The sequence below is a fragment of the Entelurus aequoreus genome, linkage group LG14, assembly GCF_033978785.1.
Source record: "Entelurus aequoreus isolate RoL-2023_Sb linkage group LG14, RoL_Eaeq_v1.1, whole genome shotgun sequence".
NCBI lineage: Eukaryota > Metazoa > Chordata > Actinopteri > Syngnathiformes > Syngnathidae > Entelurus > Entelurus aequoreus.
In genome coordinates, this window is record NC_084744.1 from 4,394,563 (window position 1) to 4,416,565 (window position 22,003).

At 39.4% G+C, this 22,003-nt stretch overlaps 2 protein-coding genes across 2 annotated transcripts in view; one reads left to right on the forward strand and one right to left on the reverse strand.

Annotated features, from left to right (window-relative positions):
* fign (fidgetin) overlaps positions 1-22,003 on the forward strand; it is a 567,544-nt gene that overhangs the window by 467,198 nt on the left and 78,343 nt on the right. The gene's annotated exons all lie outside the window — the stretch shown is intronic.
* On the reverse strand, positions 15,798-18,306 carry LOC133665222 (fidgetin-like). Its single transcript, XM_062070473.1, has one exon. It carries the CDS (start codon positions 18,292-18,294, stop codon positions 16,108-16,110), a length of 2,187 nt encoding a protein of 728 aa, XP_061926457.1. The 5' UTR covers positions 18,295-18,306; the 3' UTR covers positions 15,798-16,107.

Here is a 22,003-nt window from a genome sequence, read left to right on the forward strand (position 1 = left end):
CTGTCTCCCTGTAATGTTTGATCCTGTTCTGTCTCCCTGTTATATTAAATCCTGTTCTGTCTCCCTGTAATGTTTGATCCTGTTATGTCTCCCCGTAATGTTTGATCCTGTTATGGCTCCCTGTAATGTTTGATCCTGTTCTGTTTCCCTGTAATATTTAATCCTGTTCTGTCTCCCTGTAATGTTTGATCCTGTTCTGTCTCCCTGTAATGTTTGTCTGATCTTGTTCTGTCTCCCTGTAATGTTTGATCCTGTTCTGTCTCCCTTTATTGTTTGTCTGATCTTGTTCCGTCTCCCTGTAATGTTTGATCCTGTCCTGTCTTCCCGTAATATTTGATCCTGTTCTGTCTCCCCGTAATGTTTGATCCTGTTCTGTCTCCCCGTAATGTTTGATCCTGTTCTGTCTCCCCATAATGTTGTATCCTGTTCCGTCTCCCTGTAATGTTTGATCCTGTTCTGTCTCCCTATAATGTTTGATCCTGTTCTTTTTCCCTGTAAGGTTTGATCCTGTTCTGTCTCCCTGTTATGTTTGACTGATCTTGACGGGGAGTTTGCTGAAAATCTCAATTTCCCCTTCGGGGATTATTAAAGTACTTTTGATTCTGATTCTGAATATTAAGGCCAGGCAAATAAGGACGCGATTTTACAAGAAAAACATGATCAGAGCTGGGTATATATATATATATTGTAAATCCCACATACAAGAGGAGCCATGTTCATATGTTGTTAATATTCAGTGTTTTATTGTTCATAGTTAATATTGTAAATCCCACTTTCTATATTTTTATTTTCATTTTGGGCATCCCATTTAGTAGAAAAACTGTAAAATTCCTTTCCGATTTTTTTGAGGTGGTCTGTTTTTAGAACTCTATGGGACATTGTGACTTTTGGTATTAGTGCTCCTGGAAAAAAGGGAGCCAAACACACATACTGTACAGCAGATTGTTACATCTAAATGTGTATACTGTATATCATTTATACACACATACACATTGGCCCCCCCAGACACATTTTTTCTCTACAACGTGGCCCCCGAGTCCAAATATTTGCCCAGCTCTGCGCTGGAGGTTATGGTTATTAAAATAATGAAACATTTAAAAAAAATACTTTAAAGTGAACAAAGTCAATAATTTGTATTTTACAAGAATATAGGTAAAATATTCTTATTTTTTTAAATGCCAAAAGAAGAACAAATATTTACTTCCGAAAATATGCATTTGTAGTGTGTTTTAATGTTACGACAATAAAGTTAAAATAATATGTAGCAGTAAATAAATTAAGAAGTAAAAAATGTGCATTTTTTTGGAGAGACATTTTGGTAAAAAAAATAAAATAAAATAATAGACTGTGTTGTTGCGGAACGGAACATAATTTTGGTGGCTTTGTTCAATGTTTTAAACAAATATATTCACATAAACAAAAGTCCCCTTTTTACTCCTAAATTAGCGAGAGCAACATTGTTTCTATTATTTTCCTTTTTAAAGCGGCCCTTATAACCCCAGATTTATTTCACCCGTGCCTCCCAACTTGGAGTCTGCCGGTACTTTGAAGTGGCCCATTTGAAACATCATCTTGAACACACAGTAGGATTTATTGAGGCTTGAAGACCCAATGTGGATGTCTGCGTAAAATAATTCCTCACACATAATAGTAACAGCTTTAAAACACAAATATACATTCCACACTATTTCTCTTAAAGAATGACAAAAAAACATGTTTGTGATTGTAAGAAACACAACCATGCAGACATTGCAGCTTTGAAGAGCGCCACCTGTTGGCCACAGTCTAATGAGATCCCATTTGGTTCTAAGTGTCACTTAAAGCCGTGTTCACACTAGGGTTGTACTGTATACCGGTACTAGTATAGTATCGGGGTACCAATGAATCAAAAACGGTACTATACTCTGTTTAAAAAGTACCGCTTCACAATTTTTTTATTTTTATTTTTTTTACAGGCGCGTCGTCACGTGGTGCCATTGCTGGTATTACCAGCAGAGGAGCATGTTCGGCAGCTCACGCACACTGAGTACTTACAAGCAGAGGTGCTTTAAGACATGGCTAGCTAGTTAGCAGTCGGCAGTGTTTTAGCTCCTTCTAAATCACTAATCCCGGCCTCCATAGGGGACGAGTAATGTGAGTTTCTTACACGTAGCATTATCACTTGAGGATGAGGAATAGCTAAATGCTTCACTACACACCGTAGGAGGATACAATAGCTCACCGGCGTCACAATGTAAACACACGCCAATGTGTGGATCTACACCTGGCATCCACTGTAATGATACCAAGCATTATAGTCGATACTACTATGATTACATCGATATGTTTTATCTATTTTTAAACATTTTATTATGTTTATAAAGTCAGTAAATACGTCCCCTGGACACATGAGGACTTTGAATATGACCAATGTATGATCCTGTAACTACTTGGTATCGGATCGATACTTAAATGTGTGGTATCGTCCAAAACTAATGTCAAGTATCAAATAAGAGACGAGTAAGTGATTATTACATTTGAACAGAAGTGTAGATAGAACATGTTAAAACAGAAACCAGCGCGACACCTACCCTTTACATCAGTATTGGTTTATCAGGTATTATATTTTATTGTATGATCCTGTAACTACTTGGTATTGCATCGATACCTAAATGTGTGGTATCGTCCAAAACTAATGTCAAGTATCAAATAAGAGGATAATAAGTGATTATTACATTTGAACAGAAGTGTAGATAGAACATGTTGAAACATGATCAAACATTACAGGGAGACCGAACAGGATCAAACATTGCAGGGAGACAGAACAGGATCAAACATCACAGGGAGACAAAACAGGATCAACCATTACAGGGAGACAGAACAGGATCAAACATTACAGGGAAACAGAACAGGATCAAACATTACAGGGAGAAATAACAGGATCAAACATTACGGGGATACATAACAGGATCAAACATTATGGGGATGCATAACAGAATCAAACATTACAGGGAGACAGAACCGGATAAAACGTTACAGGGAGACAGAACAGCATCAAACATAACAGGGAGACAAAACAGGATCAAACATTACAGGGAGACAGAACAGGATCAAACATTACAGGGACACCGAACAGAATCAAACATTAAAGGGAGACAGATCAAGATCAGACAAACATTACAGGGAGACAGAACAGGATCACACATTACAGGGAGACAGAACAGGATTAAACATTACAGGGAAACAGAACAGGGTCAGACATTACAGGGAGACATAACAGGATCAAACATTACGGGGATACATAACAGGATCAAACATTACAGGGAGACATAACAGGATCACACAAACATTACAGAAAGACAGAACAGGATCAACCATTATAGGGAGACAGAACAGGATCAAACATTACAGGGAGACAGAACAAGATCAGACAGACATTACAGAGAGACAGAACAGGATCAAACATTGCAGGGAGACAGAACAGGATCAAACTTTACGGGGAGACAGAACAAGATCAAACATTACAGGGAGACAGAACAGGATCAAACATTACAGGGAGACAGAACAGGATCAAACATTAAAGGGAGACAGAACAAGATCAGACAAACATTACAGGGAGACAGAACAGGATCACACATTACAGGGAGACAGAACAGGATTAAAAATCACAGGGAAACGGAACAGGATCAAACATTACAGGGAGACATAACAGGATCAAACATTACGGGGATACATAACAGGATCAAACATTACAGGGAGACATAACAGGATCACACAAACATTACAGAAAGACAGAACAGGATCAACCATTATAGGGAGACAGAACAGGATCAAACATTACAGGGAGACAGAACAAGATCAGACAAACATTACAGAGAGACAGAACAGGATCAAACATTGCAGGGAGACAGAACAGGATCAAACTTTACGGGGAGACAGAACAAGATCAAACATTACAGGGAGACAGAACAGGATCAAACATTACAGGGAGACAGAACAGGATCAAACATTAAAGGGAGACAGAACAAGATCAGACAAACATTACAGGGAGACAGAACAGGATCACACATTACAGGGAGACAGAACAGGATTAAAAATCACAGGGAAACAGAACAGGATCAAACATTACAGGGAGACATAACAGGATCAAACATTACGGGGATACATAACAGGATCAAACATTACAGGGAGACATAACAGGATCACACAAACATTACAGAAAGACAGAACAGGATCAACCATTATAGGGAGACAGAACAGGATCAAACATTACAGGGAGACAGAACAAGATCAGACAAACATTACAGAGAGACAGAACAGGATCAAACATTGCAGGGAGACAGAACAGGATCAAACTTTACGGGGAGACAGAACAAGATCAAACATTACAGGGAGACAGAACAGGATCAAACATTACAGGGAGACAGAACAGGATCAAACATTACCGGGAGACAGAACAGGATCAAACATTACAGGGAGACAGAACAGGATTTAAAATAAGCAGATATTAACAGTAAATGAACAAGTGGATGAATAATCCATTTTTTACAGTTTGTCCCTCATAATGTTGGCAACATAATAGGTGTATAAATGACACAATTTGTTACTGCATACGTCAATTAGGAGTCTTTGTTTGTTTACTTACTACTAAGGACTAAATGACAATAATAAACATATGTTTCATGTACACTAACATTTGTTGTTACAATAAAACCAATAACGACATTTTTTGTGGTCCCCTTTATTAAGAAAAGTATGAAAATACACTTTGGTACCGGTACCGGGACAACCCTAGTTCACACGCCCGGCATATGAACAAGTCAGGACTGAGTTTCTGACCCAAACCCAGTCCTGGTGTGGTCACACAATTGAAGTGGTTCCGACAAAGTAGGGGACTCAAATCTCTCAGAGCAAAAAAGCCGTCTGATTGGTGAAATATGTTGAAGTTATTAGAACGGAGAAAAAGCTCATAAAAAGACCGTAGAGGAAGTGAGACCCCCGACATTTGTGGATTGGTCTTGAAGCGCACCAGAGCCCACTTGCAGACTCTGGAAGGTTGAAAGGATCCAACTGAAGCACCAAAAATATTTCACTTACTAACTAGAGGACTGCAGATGGATATTAGCTACAAACCCCGTTTCCATATGAGTTGGGAAATGGTGTTAGATGTAAATATAAACGGAATACAATGATCCTTTTCAAGCCATATTCAGTTGAATATGCTACAAAGACAACATATTTGATGTTCAAACTCATCAACTTAATTTTTTTATTGCAAATAATCATTTCATGGCTGCAACACGTGCCAAAGTAGTTGGGAAAGGGCATGTTCACCACTGTGTTACATGGCCTTTCCTTTTAACAACACTCAGTAAAGGTTTGGGAAGTGAGGAGACACATTTTTGAAGTGGAATTCTCTCCCATTCTTGCTTGATGTACAGCTTAAGTTGTCCAGGGTGTGCCCCGCCTTCCGCCCGAATGCAGCTGAGATAGGCTCCAGCACCCCCCCTGCCGCCCCAAAAGGGACAAGCGGGAGAAAATGGATGGATTGTTTATGTGTGCTATGGCTATAAGCTTTTTTTCCTCCTTGGCCTCAATCTGGACTTCCTACTTGGAGTCCAGCCTTTGACTGAATGTTTTTTTTACTCTCCAAACTTTTACATGTTTCTCACCTTTTTTTTTTGTAAGGGGCGCCGGAAGTTGGCCGACCCGTCAGCGATCCTGTTCTGTCTCCCTGTAATGTTTGTCTGATCTTGTTCTGTCTCCCTGTAACGTTTGATCCGGTTCTGTCTCCCTGTAATGTTTGATCCTGTTCTGTCTCCCTGTAATGTTTGATCCTGTTCTGTCTCCCTGTAATGCTTGATCCTGTTCTGTCTCCCTGTTGTGTTTGATCCTGTTCTGTCTCTCTGTAATGTTGGTCTGATCTTGTTCTGTCTCCCTGTAATGTTTGATCCTGTTCTGTCTCCCTGTAATGTTTGATCCTGTTCTGTCTCCCTATAATGGTTGATCGTGGTCTGTCTCCCTGTAATGTTTGATCCTGTTCTGTCTCCCTGTAATGTTTGATCCGGTTCTGTCTCCCTGTAATGTTTGATCCGGTTCTGTCTCCCTGTAATGTTTGATCCTGTTCTGTCTCTCTGTAATGTTGGTCTGATCTTGTTCTGTCTCCCTGTAATGTTTGATCCTGTTCTGTCTCCCTGTAATGTTTGATCCTGTTCTGTCTCCCTGTAATGTTTGATCCTGTTCTGTCCCCCTGTAATGTTTGATCCTGTTCTGTCTCTCTGTAATGTTGGTCTGATCTTGTTCTGTCTCCCTGTAATGTTTGATTCTGTTCTGTCTCCCTGTAATGTTTGATCCTGTTCTGTCTCTCGGTAATGTTGGTCTGATCTTGTTCTGTCTCCCTGTAATGTTTGATCCTGTTCTGTCTCCCTGTAATGTTTGATCCTGTTCTGTCTCCCTGTAATGTTTGATCCTGTTCTGTCTCTCTGTAATGTTGGTCTGATCTTGTTCTGTCTCCCTGTAATTTTTGATCCTGTTCTGTCTCCCTGTAATGTTTGATCCTGTTCTGTCTCTCTGTAATGTTGGTCTGATCTTGTTCTGTCTCCCTGTAATGTTTGATCCTGTTCTGTCTCCCTGTAATGTTTGATCCTGTTCTGTCTCCCTGTAATGTTTGATCCTGTTCGGTCTCCCTGTAATGTTTGATCCTGTTCTGTCTCTCTGTAATGTTTGATTCTGTTCTGTCTCCCTGTAATGTTTGTCTGATCTTGTTCTGTCTCCCTGTAATGTTTGATCCTGTTCTGTCTCCCTGTAATGTTTGTCTGATCTTGTTCTGTCTCCCTGTAATGTTTGATCCTGTTCTGTCTCCCTGTAATGTTTGTCTGATCTTGTTCTGTCTCCCTGTAATGTTTGATCCTGTTCTGTCTCCCTGTAATGTTTGTCTGATCTTGTTCTCAGGTGGAATTCTTTCCCATTCTTGCTTGATGTACAGCTTAAGTTGTTCAACAGTCCGGGAGTCTCCCTTCTGCTATTTTAGGTGCCACACATTTTCAATGTCTGGACTACAGGCAGGCCAGTCTAGTACCCGCACTCTTTTACTATGAAGCCACGTTGATGTAACACGTGGCTTGGCGTCGTCTTGCTGAAATAAGCAGGGGCGTCCATGGTAACGTTGCTTGGATGGCAACATATGTTGCTCCAAAAGCTGTATGTACCTTTCAGCATTAATGGTGCCTTCACAGATGTGTAAGTTACCCATGTCTTGGCCACTAATACACCCCCATACCATCACACATGCTTCCTTTTACACTTTCACCCTAGAACAATCCGGATGGTTCTTTTCCTCTTTGGTGACGTCAACAGTTTCCAAAAACAATTTGAAATGTGGACTCGTCAGACCACAGAACACTTTTCCACTTTGTATCAGTCCATCTTAGATGAGCTCAGGCCCAGCGAAGCCGACGGCGTTTCTGGGTGTTGTTGATAAACGGTTTTACGCCTTGCACAGGAGAGTTTTAACTTGCACTTACAGATGTAGCGACCAACTGTAGTTACTGACAGTGGGTTTCTGAAGTGTCCCATGTGGTGATATCCTTTACACACTGATGTGGCTTGTTGATGCAGTACAGCCTGAGGGATGGAAGGTCACGGGCTTAGCTGCTTACCTGCAGTGATTTCTCCACATTCTCTTTGATGATATTACGGAGCGTAGATGGTGAAATCCCTCAATTCCTTGCAATAGCCTGGTTGAGAAAGGTTGTTCTTAAACTGTTCAAGAATTTGCTAAATTTAATTAAAATGTTTATGAGTTTGAACATCAAATATGTTGTCTTTGTAGCATATTCAACTGAATATGGCTTGAAAAGGATTTGCAAATCATTGTATTCCGTTTATATTTACATCTAACACCATTTCCCAACTCATATGGAAACGGGGTTTGTAAGATCTGGTGCAGAACTTACACTATATTGCCAAAAGTATTTACTCACGTATGAACTTGAAGTGCCATCCCATGGAATTGTACAAAATGTTTTGGTATCCTGGAGCATTCAAAGTTGCTTTCACTGGAACTAAGTGAACAACTCCTGAAAAACCAACCCCACACCATAATTCCTCCTCCACCAAATTTCACACTCGGCGCAATGCAGTCCGAAATGCAGCGTTCTCCTGGCAACCTCCAAACCCAGACCGGTCCATCAGATGTAAAAGTGTGACTCATCAGTCCAGAGAAGGCGTCTCCACTGCTCTAGAGTCCAGTGGTGATGTCCTTTACACCACTGCATCCCACGCTTTGCATTGGACTTGGTGATTTATAGCTTAGATGCAGCTGCTCGGCCATGGAAAGCCATTCCATGAAGCTCTCTGCGTACTGTGCGTGGGCTGATTGGAAGGTCACATGAAGTAGCAAGTGACTGTGCAGGAAGTCTTTGCACTATGCTGACCTCTCTGTCAGTTTACCTGGCCTACCACTTCCTGGCTGAGTTGCTGTTGTTCCCAAACTCTTCACTTTTCCTATAATAAAGTTGACTTTGGAATATTTAGGAGCGAGGAAATTTCACGACTGGATTGGTTGCACAGGTGGCATCCTGTGACAGTTCCACGCTGGAAATCACTGAGAGCGGCCCATTCTTTCACAAATTACGAAAAAGGTGACCACAGATTATGCGCTAGCTGTCCAAAGTCGGGACCCGGGGTGGACCACTCATCCCGACCTGTCTCCACTCAAGATGATCTCCTGTTGGCTCCACTATGGACTGGACTCTCACACTATTATGCCAGATCCACTATGGACTGGACTCTCACTATTATGTTAGATCCACTATGGACTGGACTCTCATTATTATATTATATCCACTGTGGACTGGACTCTCACACTATAATGTTAGATCCACTATGGACTGGACTCTCATTATTATATTATATCCACTGTGGACTGGACTCTCACACTATTATGTTAGATCCACTATGGACTGGACTCTCACACTATTATGTTAGATCCACTATGGACTGGACTCTCTCACAATATTATGTTAGATCCACTATGGACTGGACTCTCTCACAATATTATGTTAGATCCACTATGGACTGGACTCTCTCACACTATTATGTTAGATCCACTATGGACTGGACTCTCACACTATTATGTTAGATCCACTATGGACTGGACTCTCACACTATTATGTTAGATCCACTATGGACTGGACTCTCACACTATTATGTTCGATCCTCTATGGAATGGACTCTCACACTATTATGTTAGATCCACTATGGACTGGACTCTCACTATTATGTTAGATCCACTATGGACTGGACTCTCACACTATTATGTTAGATCCACTATGGACTGGACTCTCACACTATTATGTTAGATCCACTATGGACTGGACTCTCACACTATTTTGTTAGATCCTCTATGGAATAGACTCTCACACTATTATGTTAGATCCACTATGGAATGGACTCTCACACTGTTATGTTAGATCCACTATGGACTGGACTCTCACTATTATGCTAGAGCCACTATGGACTGGAATCTCACACTATTATGCCAGATCCACTCAACGTCCATTGCACCGGTCGCCCGGTTGATCTGCCGTTTATTTTCTGTTCTGCCCCCCTCTCCTTTTCGGAGAGGGGGGGGGGCACAGATTCGGTGACCACAGATGAGGTGCTAGCTGTCCAAAGTCGGGACCCGGGGTGGACCACTCATCCGTGCATCAGTTGGGGACGTCTCTGCGCTGCTGACCTGTCTCCACTCAAGATGATCTCCTGCTGGCCCCACTATGGACTGGACTCTCACTATTATGTTAGATCCACTATGGAATGGACTCTCATTATTATATTAGAGCCACTATGGACTGTACTCTCATTATTATATTAGAGCCACTATGGACTGGACTCTCACACTATTATGTTAGATCCACTATGGACTGGACTCTCACTATTATATTAGAGCCACTATGGACTGGACTCTCACACTATTATGTTAGATCCACTATGGAATGGACTCTCATTATTATATTAGAGCCACTATGGACTGGACTCTCACACTGTTATGTTAGATCCATTATGGACTGGACTCTCACACTATTATGTTAGATCCACTATGGAATGGACTCTCATTATTATATTAGAGCCACTATGAACTGGACTCTCACACTATTATGTCAGATCCACTATGGAATGGACTCTCACAATATTATGTTAGATCCACTATGGAATGGACTCTCATTATTATATTAGAGCCACTATGGACTGGACTCTCACACTATTATGTTAGATCCTCTATGGACTGGACTCTCACTATTATGTTAGATCCACTATGGACTGGACTCTCACACTATTATGTTAGATCCTCTATGGACTGGACTCTCACTATTATGTTAGATCCTCTATGGACTGGACTCCCACTATTATGTTAGATCCTCTATGGACTGGACTCTCACTATTATGTTAGATCCTCTATGGACTGGACTCTCACAATATTATGTTAGATCCACTATGGAATGGACTCTCATTATTATATTAGAGCCACTATGAACTGGACTCTCACACTATTATGTTAGATCCACTATGGAATGGACTCTCACAATATTATGTTAGATCCACTATGGAATGGACTCTCATTATTATATTAGATCCACTATGGACTGGACTCTCACACTATTATGTTAGATCCTCTATGGACTGGACTCTCACTATTATGTTAGATCCTCTATGGACTGGACTCCCACTATTATGTTAGATCCTCTATGGACTGGACTCTCACTATTATGTTAGATCCTCTATGGACTGGACTCTCACAATATTATGTTAGATCCACTATGGAATGGACTCTCATTATTATATTAGAGCCACTATGAACTGGACTCTCACACTATTATGTTAGATCCACTATGGAATGGACTCTCACAATATTATGTTAGATCCACTATGGAATGGACTCTCATTATTATATTAGAGCCACTATGGACTGGACTCTCACTATTATGTTAGATCCACTATGGACTGGACTCTCACACTATTATGTTAGATCCTCTATGGACTGGACTCTCACTATTATGTTAGATCCTCTATGGACTGGACTCCCACTATTATGTTAGATCCTCTATGGACTGGACTCTCACTATTATGTTAGATCCTCTATGGACTGGACTCTCACAATATTATGTTAGATCCACTCGACGTCCATTGCACCGTTCCCCCACATCTGCAGTCCCCTCCAAGGTTCCTCATTGTCATCCCATTGGGTTGAGTTTTTTCTTGCCCCGATGTGGTATCTGAGCCCAGGATGTCGTTGTGGCTTGTGCAGCCCTTTGAGACACTCGTGATTTAGGGCTATATAAGTAAACATTGATTGATTGATTGATTGATTGAAATGTTTAGAGAAACAGTCCCCATGCCTAAGTGCTTGTTTGTATACACCTGTGGCCGGGCCAAGGGATTAGGACACCTGGTTCTCATCCTTTGGATGGGTGGCCAAATACATCTGGCAATATAGTGTATCGGTCTTTAGCTTCAGGTCTCTGTGCATTGTCCCTTCAAGTAAAGACTCAACTCCACGAACGGTACTCGTACCATCAAACAGGACTCTAATCCCACGCAAACAGTCGGGGGAAAAGAAACAATCTCTGATCAGATAGTTTGGCGGCTTTTCAAAACGTTGTTTACAGTTGTTGCTATCCCCGGGTCGGGGGACTTCATACATTCAAATCCACTTGTCACACCTTCTCTTTGCTCCTCTGCCGGTTTTGGATCTATGCGGCGACTAATGACAACACACAGATATAAATAAAGGAGTAAAAATAACACTCTGTCACATCTTGCCACTCGCCCTCCAGTCAAAGGAGTGCAGATGTTTGAGTTATAGACCGAGACAAGGCGCGTCTTACATAAACATTTGTGACAAAAACCCAGTCGGTCGTGTGGTATCGTCGCGATCAAATGGTAAAGCTTTTACATTTTGCACACACAAAGCAAATATTTGTCTTTGCCAGAGAACCAAGTGAGGTAGAAGACGACTTGGAGATCTATAATCCTTGGCTTCCATTAATGATAAAACAGCAGCAGGGTGGAATGAAATGGCCCCAGGCCCTTTTTTTCTCTCTCCTCTCTCCTGTTTCTCTCTCTCAACCCCCGAACCTATTTTGGAATTCCGCTCAGCGCTCCTGGTGAGACGTACAGCTGAGCCTTCAAACTAAGAGACGGAAATCACGGCCTATGATTTTCACCGCGATAGCGCTTTGGAAATAACGACAGAATTAGCTGGAGGCAAGAACTCAAGGAACGCGAACCGTACCTTTCTGTTGAAAGGGAAATCTGCCATCTTAATACCATAATCCATTTCAGACAAACAGAGGGCGTTTGGTCTCAGAAGATACATTCTTTGTAGGAACCGTCGCACTTTCTGAGGTATTCCGGCCGTACGCGCTTTGCAGATACAGTTTCAGATGGAAGTCTGGTGTGTAATGTCGGACTCGGACAGTTCCGAATGAGAGGTACCTTTGCAGTTCTTGGGAATGACACAAGAAGGTTGAGGCTGTGTGAGAACTACGACTTTGGGGGGGAATCCAGACCGGGAGACGGTCTCACCCGAGTGAGGGAAAGTTGCATTTTGCAACAGTTCCCTCATTGACGACTGTCCGTGAGGCCGTGAACTCGTCCAGACTGGGGCTTCTGTCACCCGCCTGTAAGGTGACCGTGAGAACGTCTCAAAAAGGAAAATCATGGTTTCATTGCGATTGGTTCTCCTGGAAAATAAAACAAGAAAAGATGAAAACTTTGAAAATTTTAGAATCCAGACTATTTATCTTTGTTGGAAGGGGGCGGGGCTTTAGACCCTTTCATATTATTATATTGCGAATAGATACCAATTTAGACTTTTTGACTTTTAAGTAAAATGTTTCCAGGACATTTGGTTGAACTCTAAAGGTTGTTGGTTTTTAAAGTCGGGCTCTATTTGTGTTCTCAGGACCTTTAATAGACCGCAACTGGTCTGTTCCAGTCTTAGAATATGTTCCCACTTCATCACTTTGGGCTCATAGACCTAGATCTAACCAATACTACATCTGATCTATCTAGTCTGGACCAGACCTGACCAATGTAAATCTATGATGAAAATGTAATAGATATAGTCCAGACTAGATTGCCGGATCTAGTTTTACTAAATCTGATCAATCAAAGACTACACTAAATCTGAACAATCTAAGTTATGATGAAAATATTGTAAATCTAGTCCCGATTAAATTGGTCGGATCTGGTCCCAACTAGATTGGTCAGATCTGGTCAGATCTGTTCCAGACTAGATTGGTCAGATCTGTTCCAGACTAGATAGGTCAGATTTAATACAGGCTAGATTGGCCAGATCTGGTCCAGACTAGATAGGTCAGATCTAGCTAAAACGACATCTGATCAATCTAGTGACTAGATTGACAGAGCTAGTTTTGACTAGATTTGACCAATCTAAGACTAGACTAAACTTAACATTTGAAGTGTTTGATGAAAATAGTATACATTTAGTCCAGACTAGACTGTAAGATTTAGTTTTACTATATTAGACCAATCTCAGACTACACTAAATCTGAACAATCTAAGTCTATGATGAAAATATTGTAAATCTAGTCCCGATTAAATTGGTCGGATCTGGTCCCAACTAGATTGGTTAGATCTGGTCCAGACTATATTGGTCAGATCTGTTCCAGACTAGATTGGTCAGATCTGTTCCAGACTAAATAGGTCAGATTTGATACAGGCTAGATTGGCCAGATCTGATCCAGAATCTAGCTAAATCTACATCTGATCAATCTAGTCTAGACCAGATCTGACCAATGCAAATCTATGATGAACACATCATAGATCTAGTCCAGGCGAGATTAGTCAGGTGTAGTTCGGACTAGATTGACAGAGCTAGTTTTGACTGGATTTGACCAATCTAAGACTAGACTAAATTTAAAAATCTAAGTCTATGATGAAAATATTATAAATTTAGTCCAGACTAGATTGACAGATTTAGTTTTACTATATTAGACCAATCTCAGACTACACTAAATCTGAACAATCTAAGTCTATGATGAAAATATCCTGAATTTAGTCCAGACTAAATTGGTCGGATCTGGTCCAGACTAGATTGGTCAGATCTGGTCCAGAATAGATTGGTCGGATCTGTTCCAGACTAAATAGGTCAGATTTAATACAGGCTAGATTGGCCAGATCTGGTCCAGAATCTAATGCAAATCTATGATGAACATATCATAGATTTAGTCCAGACGAGATTGGTCAGGTCTAGTTCTGACAAGATTGAAAGCTAGTTTTGACTAGATTTGACCAATCTAAGACTAGACTAAATTTAAAAATCTAAGTCTATGATGAAAATATTATAAATTTAGTCCAGACTAGATTGACAGATTTAGTTTTACTACATTAGACCAATCTCAGACTACACTAAATCTGAACAATCTAAGTCTATGATGAACATATCATAAATCTAGTCCAGACTCGATTGGTCAGATCTGGTCCAGACTCGATTGGTCGGATCTGGTCCAGAATAGATTGGCCAGATCTGTTCCAGACTAAATAGGTCAGATTTAATACAGGCTAGATTGGCCAGATCTGGTCCAGAATCTAGCTAAAGCTACATCTGATCAATCTAGTCTAGACCAGATCTGACCAATGCAAATCTATGATGAACATATAATAGATCTAGTCCAGACTACATTGGTCAGGTCTAGTTCGGACTAGATTGACCGAGCTAGTTTTGACTAGATTTGACCAATCTTAGACTACTCTAAATCTGAACAATCTAAGTCTGTGATGAAAATATCATGAATTTAGTCCAGACTAAATTGGTCAGATCTGGTCCAGACTAGATTGGTCAGATCTGGTCCAGACTAGATTGGTCAGATCTGGTCCAGACCAGACAGGTCAGATTTAATCCAGACCAGATTGGTTTGATTGATTGATTGAGACTTTTATTAGTAGGTTGCACAGTGAAGTACATATTCCGTACAATTGACCACTAAATGGTAACACCCGAATAAGTTTTTCAACTTGTTTAAGTCGGGGTCCAGATCTGGTCCAGACTAGATTGGTCAGATCTGTTCCAGACTACATAGGTCAGATTTATTCCAGACTAGATATCTGGTTCAGACTAGATTGGTCTGATCTAGTCCAGACTAGGTCAGATGTAGTTCATTAAATCTAAGTATATGAGCATGAAGTGATGAAGTTTGCTCAGAAGAAAGTCAAACCCAACAGTCCAGTTCCGATCGACAGAAGAACCTGATGGATGAGGACATGTGTTGGCTACCTTCTTGTGTAATTTCCAGCTAAAGCGTAAACGTTGGTATGAACTGAAAAGTCAGCCGGGCTATGCACCTCCTGATCTTAAAACCATAATCCCTGTCCTGAGTAGTCAAAGGAATCCACATTGAATTGTGTAATTGTACACGTAGCTCAAACACTGAAATACAACCAACAACGATTACATAGTAAAGTGAAGCCAGGCGGTAAAAGAACTCACCTCGGAGTCGTATCTAAGCCAGGCGGTAAAAGAACCCACCTCGGAGTCGTATCTACAGGAAAAAGGTGAAATCAACTCGTATCTCACTCGACCGACGGGAGTCAAAATATGCAAATGTTTCCTTTTTTTTTTTTTGTAAGCAAATCATTTACACGTAGAAAATATGGCGGCTAAAATCATAGCCATTTATTTAAGTTAGCTGAAAGTAACCATTCACAGAGAGCACACCACAGACATTGCTGTTCTAACGGGAAGGAGAAAGCGGGTTTTTCGTCTCGTTTTTAAAGCTTGTTTTCCTTGTTTTCAACGCACTTTTAGCACATGTCACCAATGGAGATTGTGAGGCAAAAAAAGACAACTTAAACAGCACCACCTCAGGCACTTGATAGCAACTAAATCAGAATAGTATAGTCATATATATATATACACATATATATATATATGTATATACAAAAAGGAGGAGCCTGTACACGTCGTTTAGCGAGCACAAGACGGTAACTCGGACCATGTACAGATTGACAATTGATCAATTGTCCAAGACAAAAACCCTTGAACACATCAAGAGTGTTCGGGACTCTTCCAGCCGAGTTCTGGATCACTCGATCGCCTCAACGCTTTCACTGATTACAACCAAACATTTTATTCCATTCCGTGTACGTGTCGAGTTCTTTTTGTGATATGCTGGGCTGGAATTTACAAAATATATTGTCAAAGTCTTGAAAGGAGACCGGCCTCATTTGCCTCGGATGGATGGCTGACAGGTCGGAAGCGGGGACGCCGTGCAGAGCACCGACCACGGCTTCTTGACAAAGCTGAACCACGTCGAGTCCCGAAAAGCCCTCTGTCCTCTGAACCAGTAATGACATCTCCTTGTCACTGAGACAGTAGTTGTGTTGCGAGAGCACTTGGCTGATTATCTGGTGTCGTGCCGTCCCATCGGGTAAGGGGATGAGCAATCGCTTGGTAAAGTACCTCCTTAGGGACTCCGGAATCTCTTCTGGCTTACTGGTGGAGCAGACCACCAGAACGTGGTCCTCAGCAGAGGACAAAATACTATCAAGTTGCATGAGTAGCTCGGCCTTCAGTCGACTCACTGGGCTGTCCTCGCTGAGCTGGGCCGACAGGAGGAGGTCCACCTCGCTGATGAACACGACCGCTGGCTGGCGACAGCGGGCCATGAGGAAAGAAGCCTGGATGATTTTGTCCCCCTCGACCAACCACTTGGTCACCAGAGCTGAGCTGCTGAGCCGCAAGAAGGCGGCCCCCAGCTGGCTGGCCATGCAGCGAGCCAACAGCGTTCTACCCGATCCCTGAGGTCCAAATAAAAGAAGGTTACGAGGTAATGTGTGAAGTCCACTGAACATGTCTGGCCTTAAAATGGGCCACAATATCTCTTCCTTGATGGCCGCTTTGGCCATATCCAGTCCGGCAATGTCACTCCAGTCCATTGGAGGGCACTGCTGAAGGATTTCTGCCGTCACCATGTCCACCAGGTTGGGATCACTGTTCTTCAGTTGCTCCTCAGCAGCATGGATGGACGAGGTAGGAGTAGCGATATCAGGCCCTGTTAGGGAATGAGGCAGGTGCTGTCTGTGCTCTTCGCTTTGTTCGCTCAAAATGGGGGAGCCGAACTTACTGTAGGTCTCATCCACAGAGCTTTTGGTCGATCCGAAGGACGGAGGAGTTAGCGCCCCGCTTGAGTGTATGCTGAATTTTCTTTGCTGATCAGAAGGTATTGTCTGTTTGGTCGTCTTGAAAGCTAAAGAGGAGGCCTCGGCATTTCTGTCAAAGCCATTGCCCCGGGTCGAGTCGGAGACACTGCTGTCGGCTAGTCTGTACATGGGACTGTGAGAGGAGCGCTGGTTGTAGTTGAATTCCCCGTAGCTAGAGTCCACCTCCCCATGTCCGCTCATGTAGAAAGCCTTTCGTTTTAACGAGTTGGATGCGCTCCCGTTCATAGGTGCCGGGGCAATTGGCGTGTGATTGTGGGACTGGTAGGTGTAGCCAGGCAGTGTGGAGGGAGGGATCGGTGTGGGGGCTGCGATACCAGAAGGCAGATAAGCAGAAGGAGGGGGCGCTCCCCCAGGGCTGTAACCAGGGCCGACAGCCGTCTGAGAGGCGTACCCTGTCGGAGGATAATTGTAGCTGGGAAGGTTTGGAGACCCGCCATTGTAGCTCGGTACTAAGCTGGGGGGAGGAGGCTGTAAGAGCCCAGCGCTGTGCAAAGGGGAAGGGAGGGCCGGGGTGGTCTGACCACTGTAGCTAGAATGCAGGTAGGAGCCGTTGTAGTTTGCGCTGTATTCCTGAGAGGAAAGGCCAGAGTGGAGAGTCGTGGCCGTGTGACTCCCGCAGTTACTGCTGGAATAGCTCGGCTCAGACAAGCTGCTTGGCACCCCCGGGGAGCTGCCGATGCTAGCTGACACATCTGTAGGGGGTAGGGCAGCTGTCATTCCGGCTTTGCTCACAGATATAACATCTGGAGCACAGTTCATCGGGTAAATCCCCTCCTGCCAGGGCTCATTCTCCGACTTGCGTCCGTTCAAGAGTCCGGCCGTGCCTTCGGTGTAGGAACAGAGAAGGGCTCTTTCATTCGGGCCTTCCAGGATCCCAGAGTACTTTTCGGCGTACTTCTTCAGCAGATTGGAGGCAGTCAGCGCGGAGATATCATCGTTTGCCCACGCATACTGGTACGTCCGCTGTAAGTGCCCCCGGTAGGCCTCGACTTTGTGCGCTGGCGAGCGGGTAGTGGATGAGATGTCAAAGTGTTGTTCTGCCCATTGTGTGTGCTCTGGGGTCCACTGCATCTTTAGACCTAAGTAGGAGACACAAGAGACAGGCATGTCAGAATCACAATTCACTCGGACTCGTGAGCGACTCTTTAGAAACACACCGAGCAACGTTTCTGCCCACAGCCCTCAGAATCTACCACGCACCCGCGCTAATACTGCAATCTGATATCAGGGTTTTCTTTCCTGTACATAGTCTTATCCTTTAGTGTGCAATATGTACACACTAGTGCAAATACTGTAATCTGGTAAATACTTATGAAGTACAATACATTACAAACACATGAAATAGTAATACTTCATTGACGAGTGAAATACTAATAAAATACATTACAAATATGCGAAATACTAATATTTCATTGACGAGTGAAATACTAATAAAATACATTACAAATATGTGAAATACTAATATTTCCTTGACGAGTGAAATACTAATAAAATACATTACAAATATGTGAAATACTAATATTTCATTGACAAGTGAAATACTAATAAAATACATTACAAATATGTGAAATACTAATATTTCCTTTACGAGTAAAATACTAATAAAATACATTACAAATAGGTGAAATACTAATATTTCCTTGACGAGTGAAATACTAATAAAATACATTACAAATATGTGAAATACTAATATTTCCTTGACGAGTGGAATACTAATAAAATACATTACAAATATGTGAAATACTAATATTTCATTGACAAGTGAAATACTAATAAAATACATTACAAATATGTGAAATACTAATATTTCCTTTACGAGTAAAATACTAATAAAATACATTACAAATAGGTGAAATACTAATATTTCCTTGACGAGTGAAATACTAATAAAATACATTACAAATATGTGAAATACTAATATTTCATTGACGAGTGAAATACTAATAAAATACATTACAAATATGTGAAATACCTATATTTCCTTGACGAGTGAAATACTAATAAAATACATTACAAATATGTGAAATACTAATATTTCATTGACAAGTGAAATACTAATAAAATACATTACAAATATGTGAAATACTAATATTTCCTTTACGAGTAAAATACTAATAAAATACATTACAAATAGGTGAAATACTAATATTTCCTTGACGAGTGAAATACTAATAAAATACATTACAAATATGTGAAATACTAATATTTCATTGACGAGTGAAATACGAATAAAATACATTACAAATATGTGAAATACTAATATTTCCTTGACGAGTGGAATACTAATAAAATACATTACAAATATGTGAAATACTAATATTTCATTGACAAGTGAAATACTAATAAAATACATTACAAATATGTGAAATACTAATATTTCCTTTACGAGTAAAATACTAATAAAATACATTACAAATAGGTGAAATACTAATATTTCCTTGACGAGTGAAATACTAATAAAATACATTACAAATATGTGAAATACTAATATTTCATTGACGAGTGAAATACTAATAAAATACATTACAAATATGTGAAATACCTATATTTCCTTGACGAGTGAAATACTAATAAAATACATTACAAATATGTGAAATACTAATATTTCATTGACAAGTGAAATACTAATAAAATACATTACAAATATGTGAAATACTAATATTTCCTTTACGAGTAAAATACTAATAAAATACATTACAAATAGGTGAAATACTAATATTTCCTTGACGAGTGAAATACTAATAAAATACATTACAAATATGTGAAATACTAATATTTCATTGACGAGTGAAATACTAATAAAATACATTACAAATATGTGAAATACTAATATTTCCTTGACGAGTGAAATACTAATAAAATACATTACAAATATGTGAAATACTAATATTTCATTGACAAGTGAAATACTAATAAAATACATTACAAATATGTGAAATACTAATATTTCCTTTACGAGTAAAATACTAATGAAATACATTACAAATAGGTGAAATACTAATATTTCCTTGACGAGTGAAATACTAATAAAATACATTACAAATACATGAAATACTAATACTTCATTGATGAGTGAAATACTAATAAAATACATTACAAATATGTGAAATACTAATATTTCCTTGACGAGTGAAATACTAATAAAATACATTACAAATATGTGAAATACTAATATTTCATTGACGAGTGAAATACCAATAGAAGTACAATACATTACAAATACATGAAATACTAATACTTCATTGACGAGTGAAATACTAATAAAATACATTACAAATATGTGAAATACTAATATTTCCTTGACGAGTGAAATACTAATAAAATACATTACAAATATGTGAAATACTAATATTTCATTGACGAGTGAAATACTAATAAAATACATTACAAATATGTGAAATACTAATATTTCCTTGACGAGTGAAATACTAATAAAATACATTACAAATATGTGAAATACTAATATTTCCTTGACAAGTGAAATACTAATAAAATACATTACATATTAGTGAAATACTAATATTTCATTGATGAGTGAAATACTAATAAAATACATTACAAATATGTGAAATACTAATACTTCATTGACGAGTGAAATACTAATAAAATACATTACAAATATGTGAAATACTAATATTTCTTTGACAAGTGAAATACTTATAAAATACATTACAAATATGTGAAATACTAATATTTCATCGACGAGTGAAATACCAATAGAAGTACAATACATTACAAATACATGAAATACTAATACTTCATTGACGAGTGAAATACTAATAAAATACATTACAAATATGTGAAATACTAATACTTCATTGACGAGTGAAATACTAATAAAATACATTACAAATATGTGAAATACTAATATTTCATTGACGAGTAAAATACTAATAAAATACATTACAAATATGTGAAATACTAATATTTCCTTGACGAGTGAAATACTAATAAAATACATTACAAATATGTGAAATACTAATATTTCTTTGACAAGTGAAATACTAATAAAATACATTACAAATATGTGAAATACTAATATTTCCTTTACGAGTAAAATACTAATAAAATACATTACAAATATGTGAAATACTAATATTTCCTTGACGAGTGAAATACTAATAAAATACATTACAAATACATGAAATACTAATACTTCATTGACGAGTGAAATACTAATCAAATACATTACAAATATGTGAAATACAAATATTTCCTTGACGAGTGAAATACTAATAAAATACATTACAAATATGTGAAATACTAATATTTCATTGACGAGTGAAATACCAATAGAAGTACAATACATTACAAATACATGAAATACTAATACTTCATTGACGAGTGAAATACTAATAAAATACATTACAAATATGTGAAATATTAATATTTCCTTGACGAGTGAAATACTAATAAAATACATTACAAATATGTGAAATACTAATATTTCCTTGACGAGTGAAATACTAATAAAATACATTACAAATATGTGAAATACTAATAATTTCATTGACGAGTGAAATACCAATAGAAGTACAATACATTACAAATACATGAAATACTAATACTTCATTGACAGTGAAATACTAATAAAATACATTACAAATATGTGAAATACTAATATTTCCTTGACGAGTGAAATACTAATAAAATACTATTACAAATATGATGAAATACTAATATTGCATTGACGAGTGAAATACCAATAGAAGTAAGATACATTACAAATTACATTGAAAAGTACTAATAATTCATCATTGACGTAGTGAATTACTCAATA

What these genes read in the sequence shown, in the direction of transcription:
- LOC133665222 (XM_062070473.1), bottom strand. Translation starts at nt 18,294, where the DNA reads ATGCAGTGGACCCCAGAGCACACACAATGGGCAGAACAACACTTTGAC.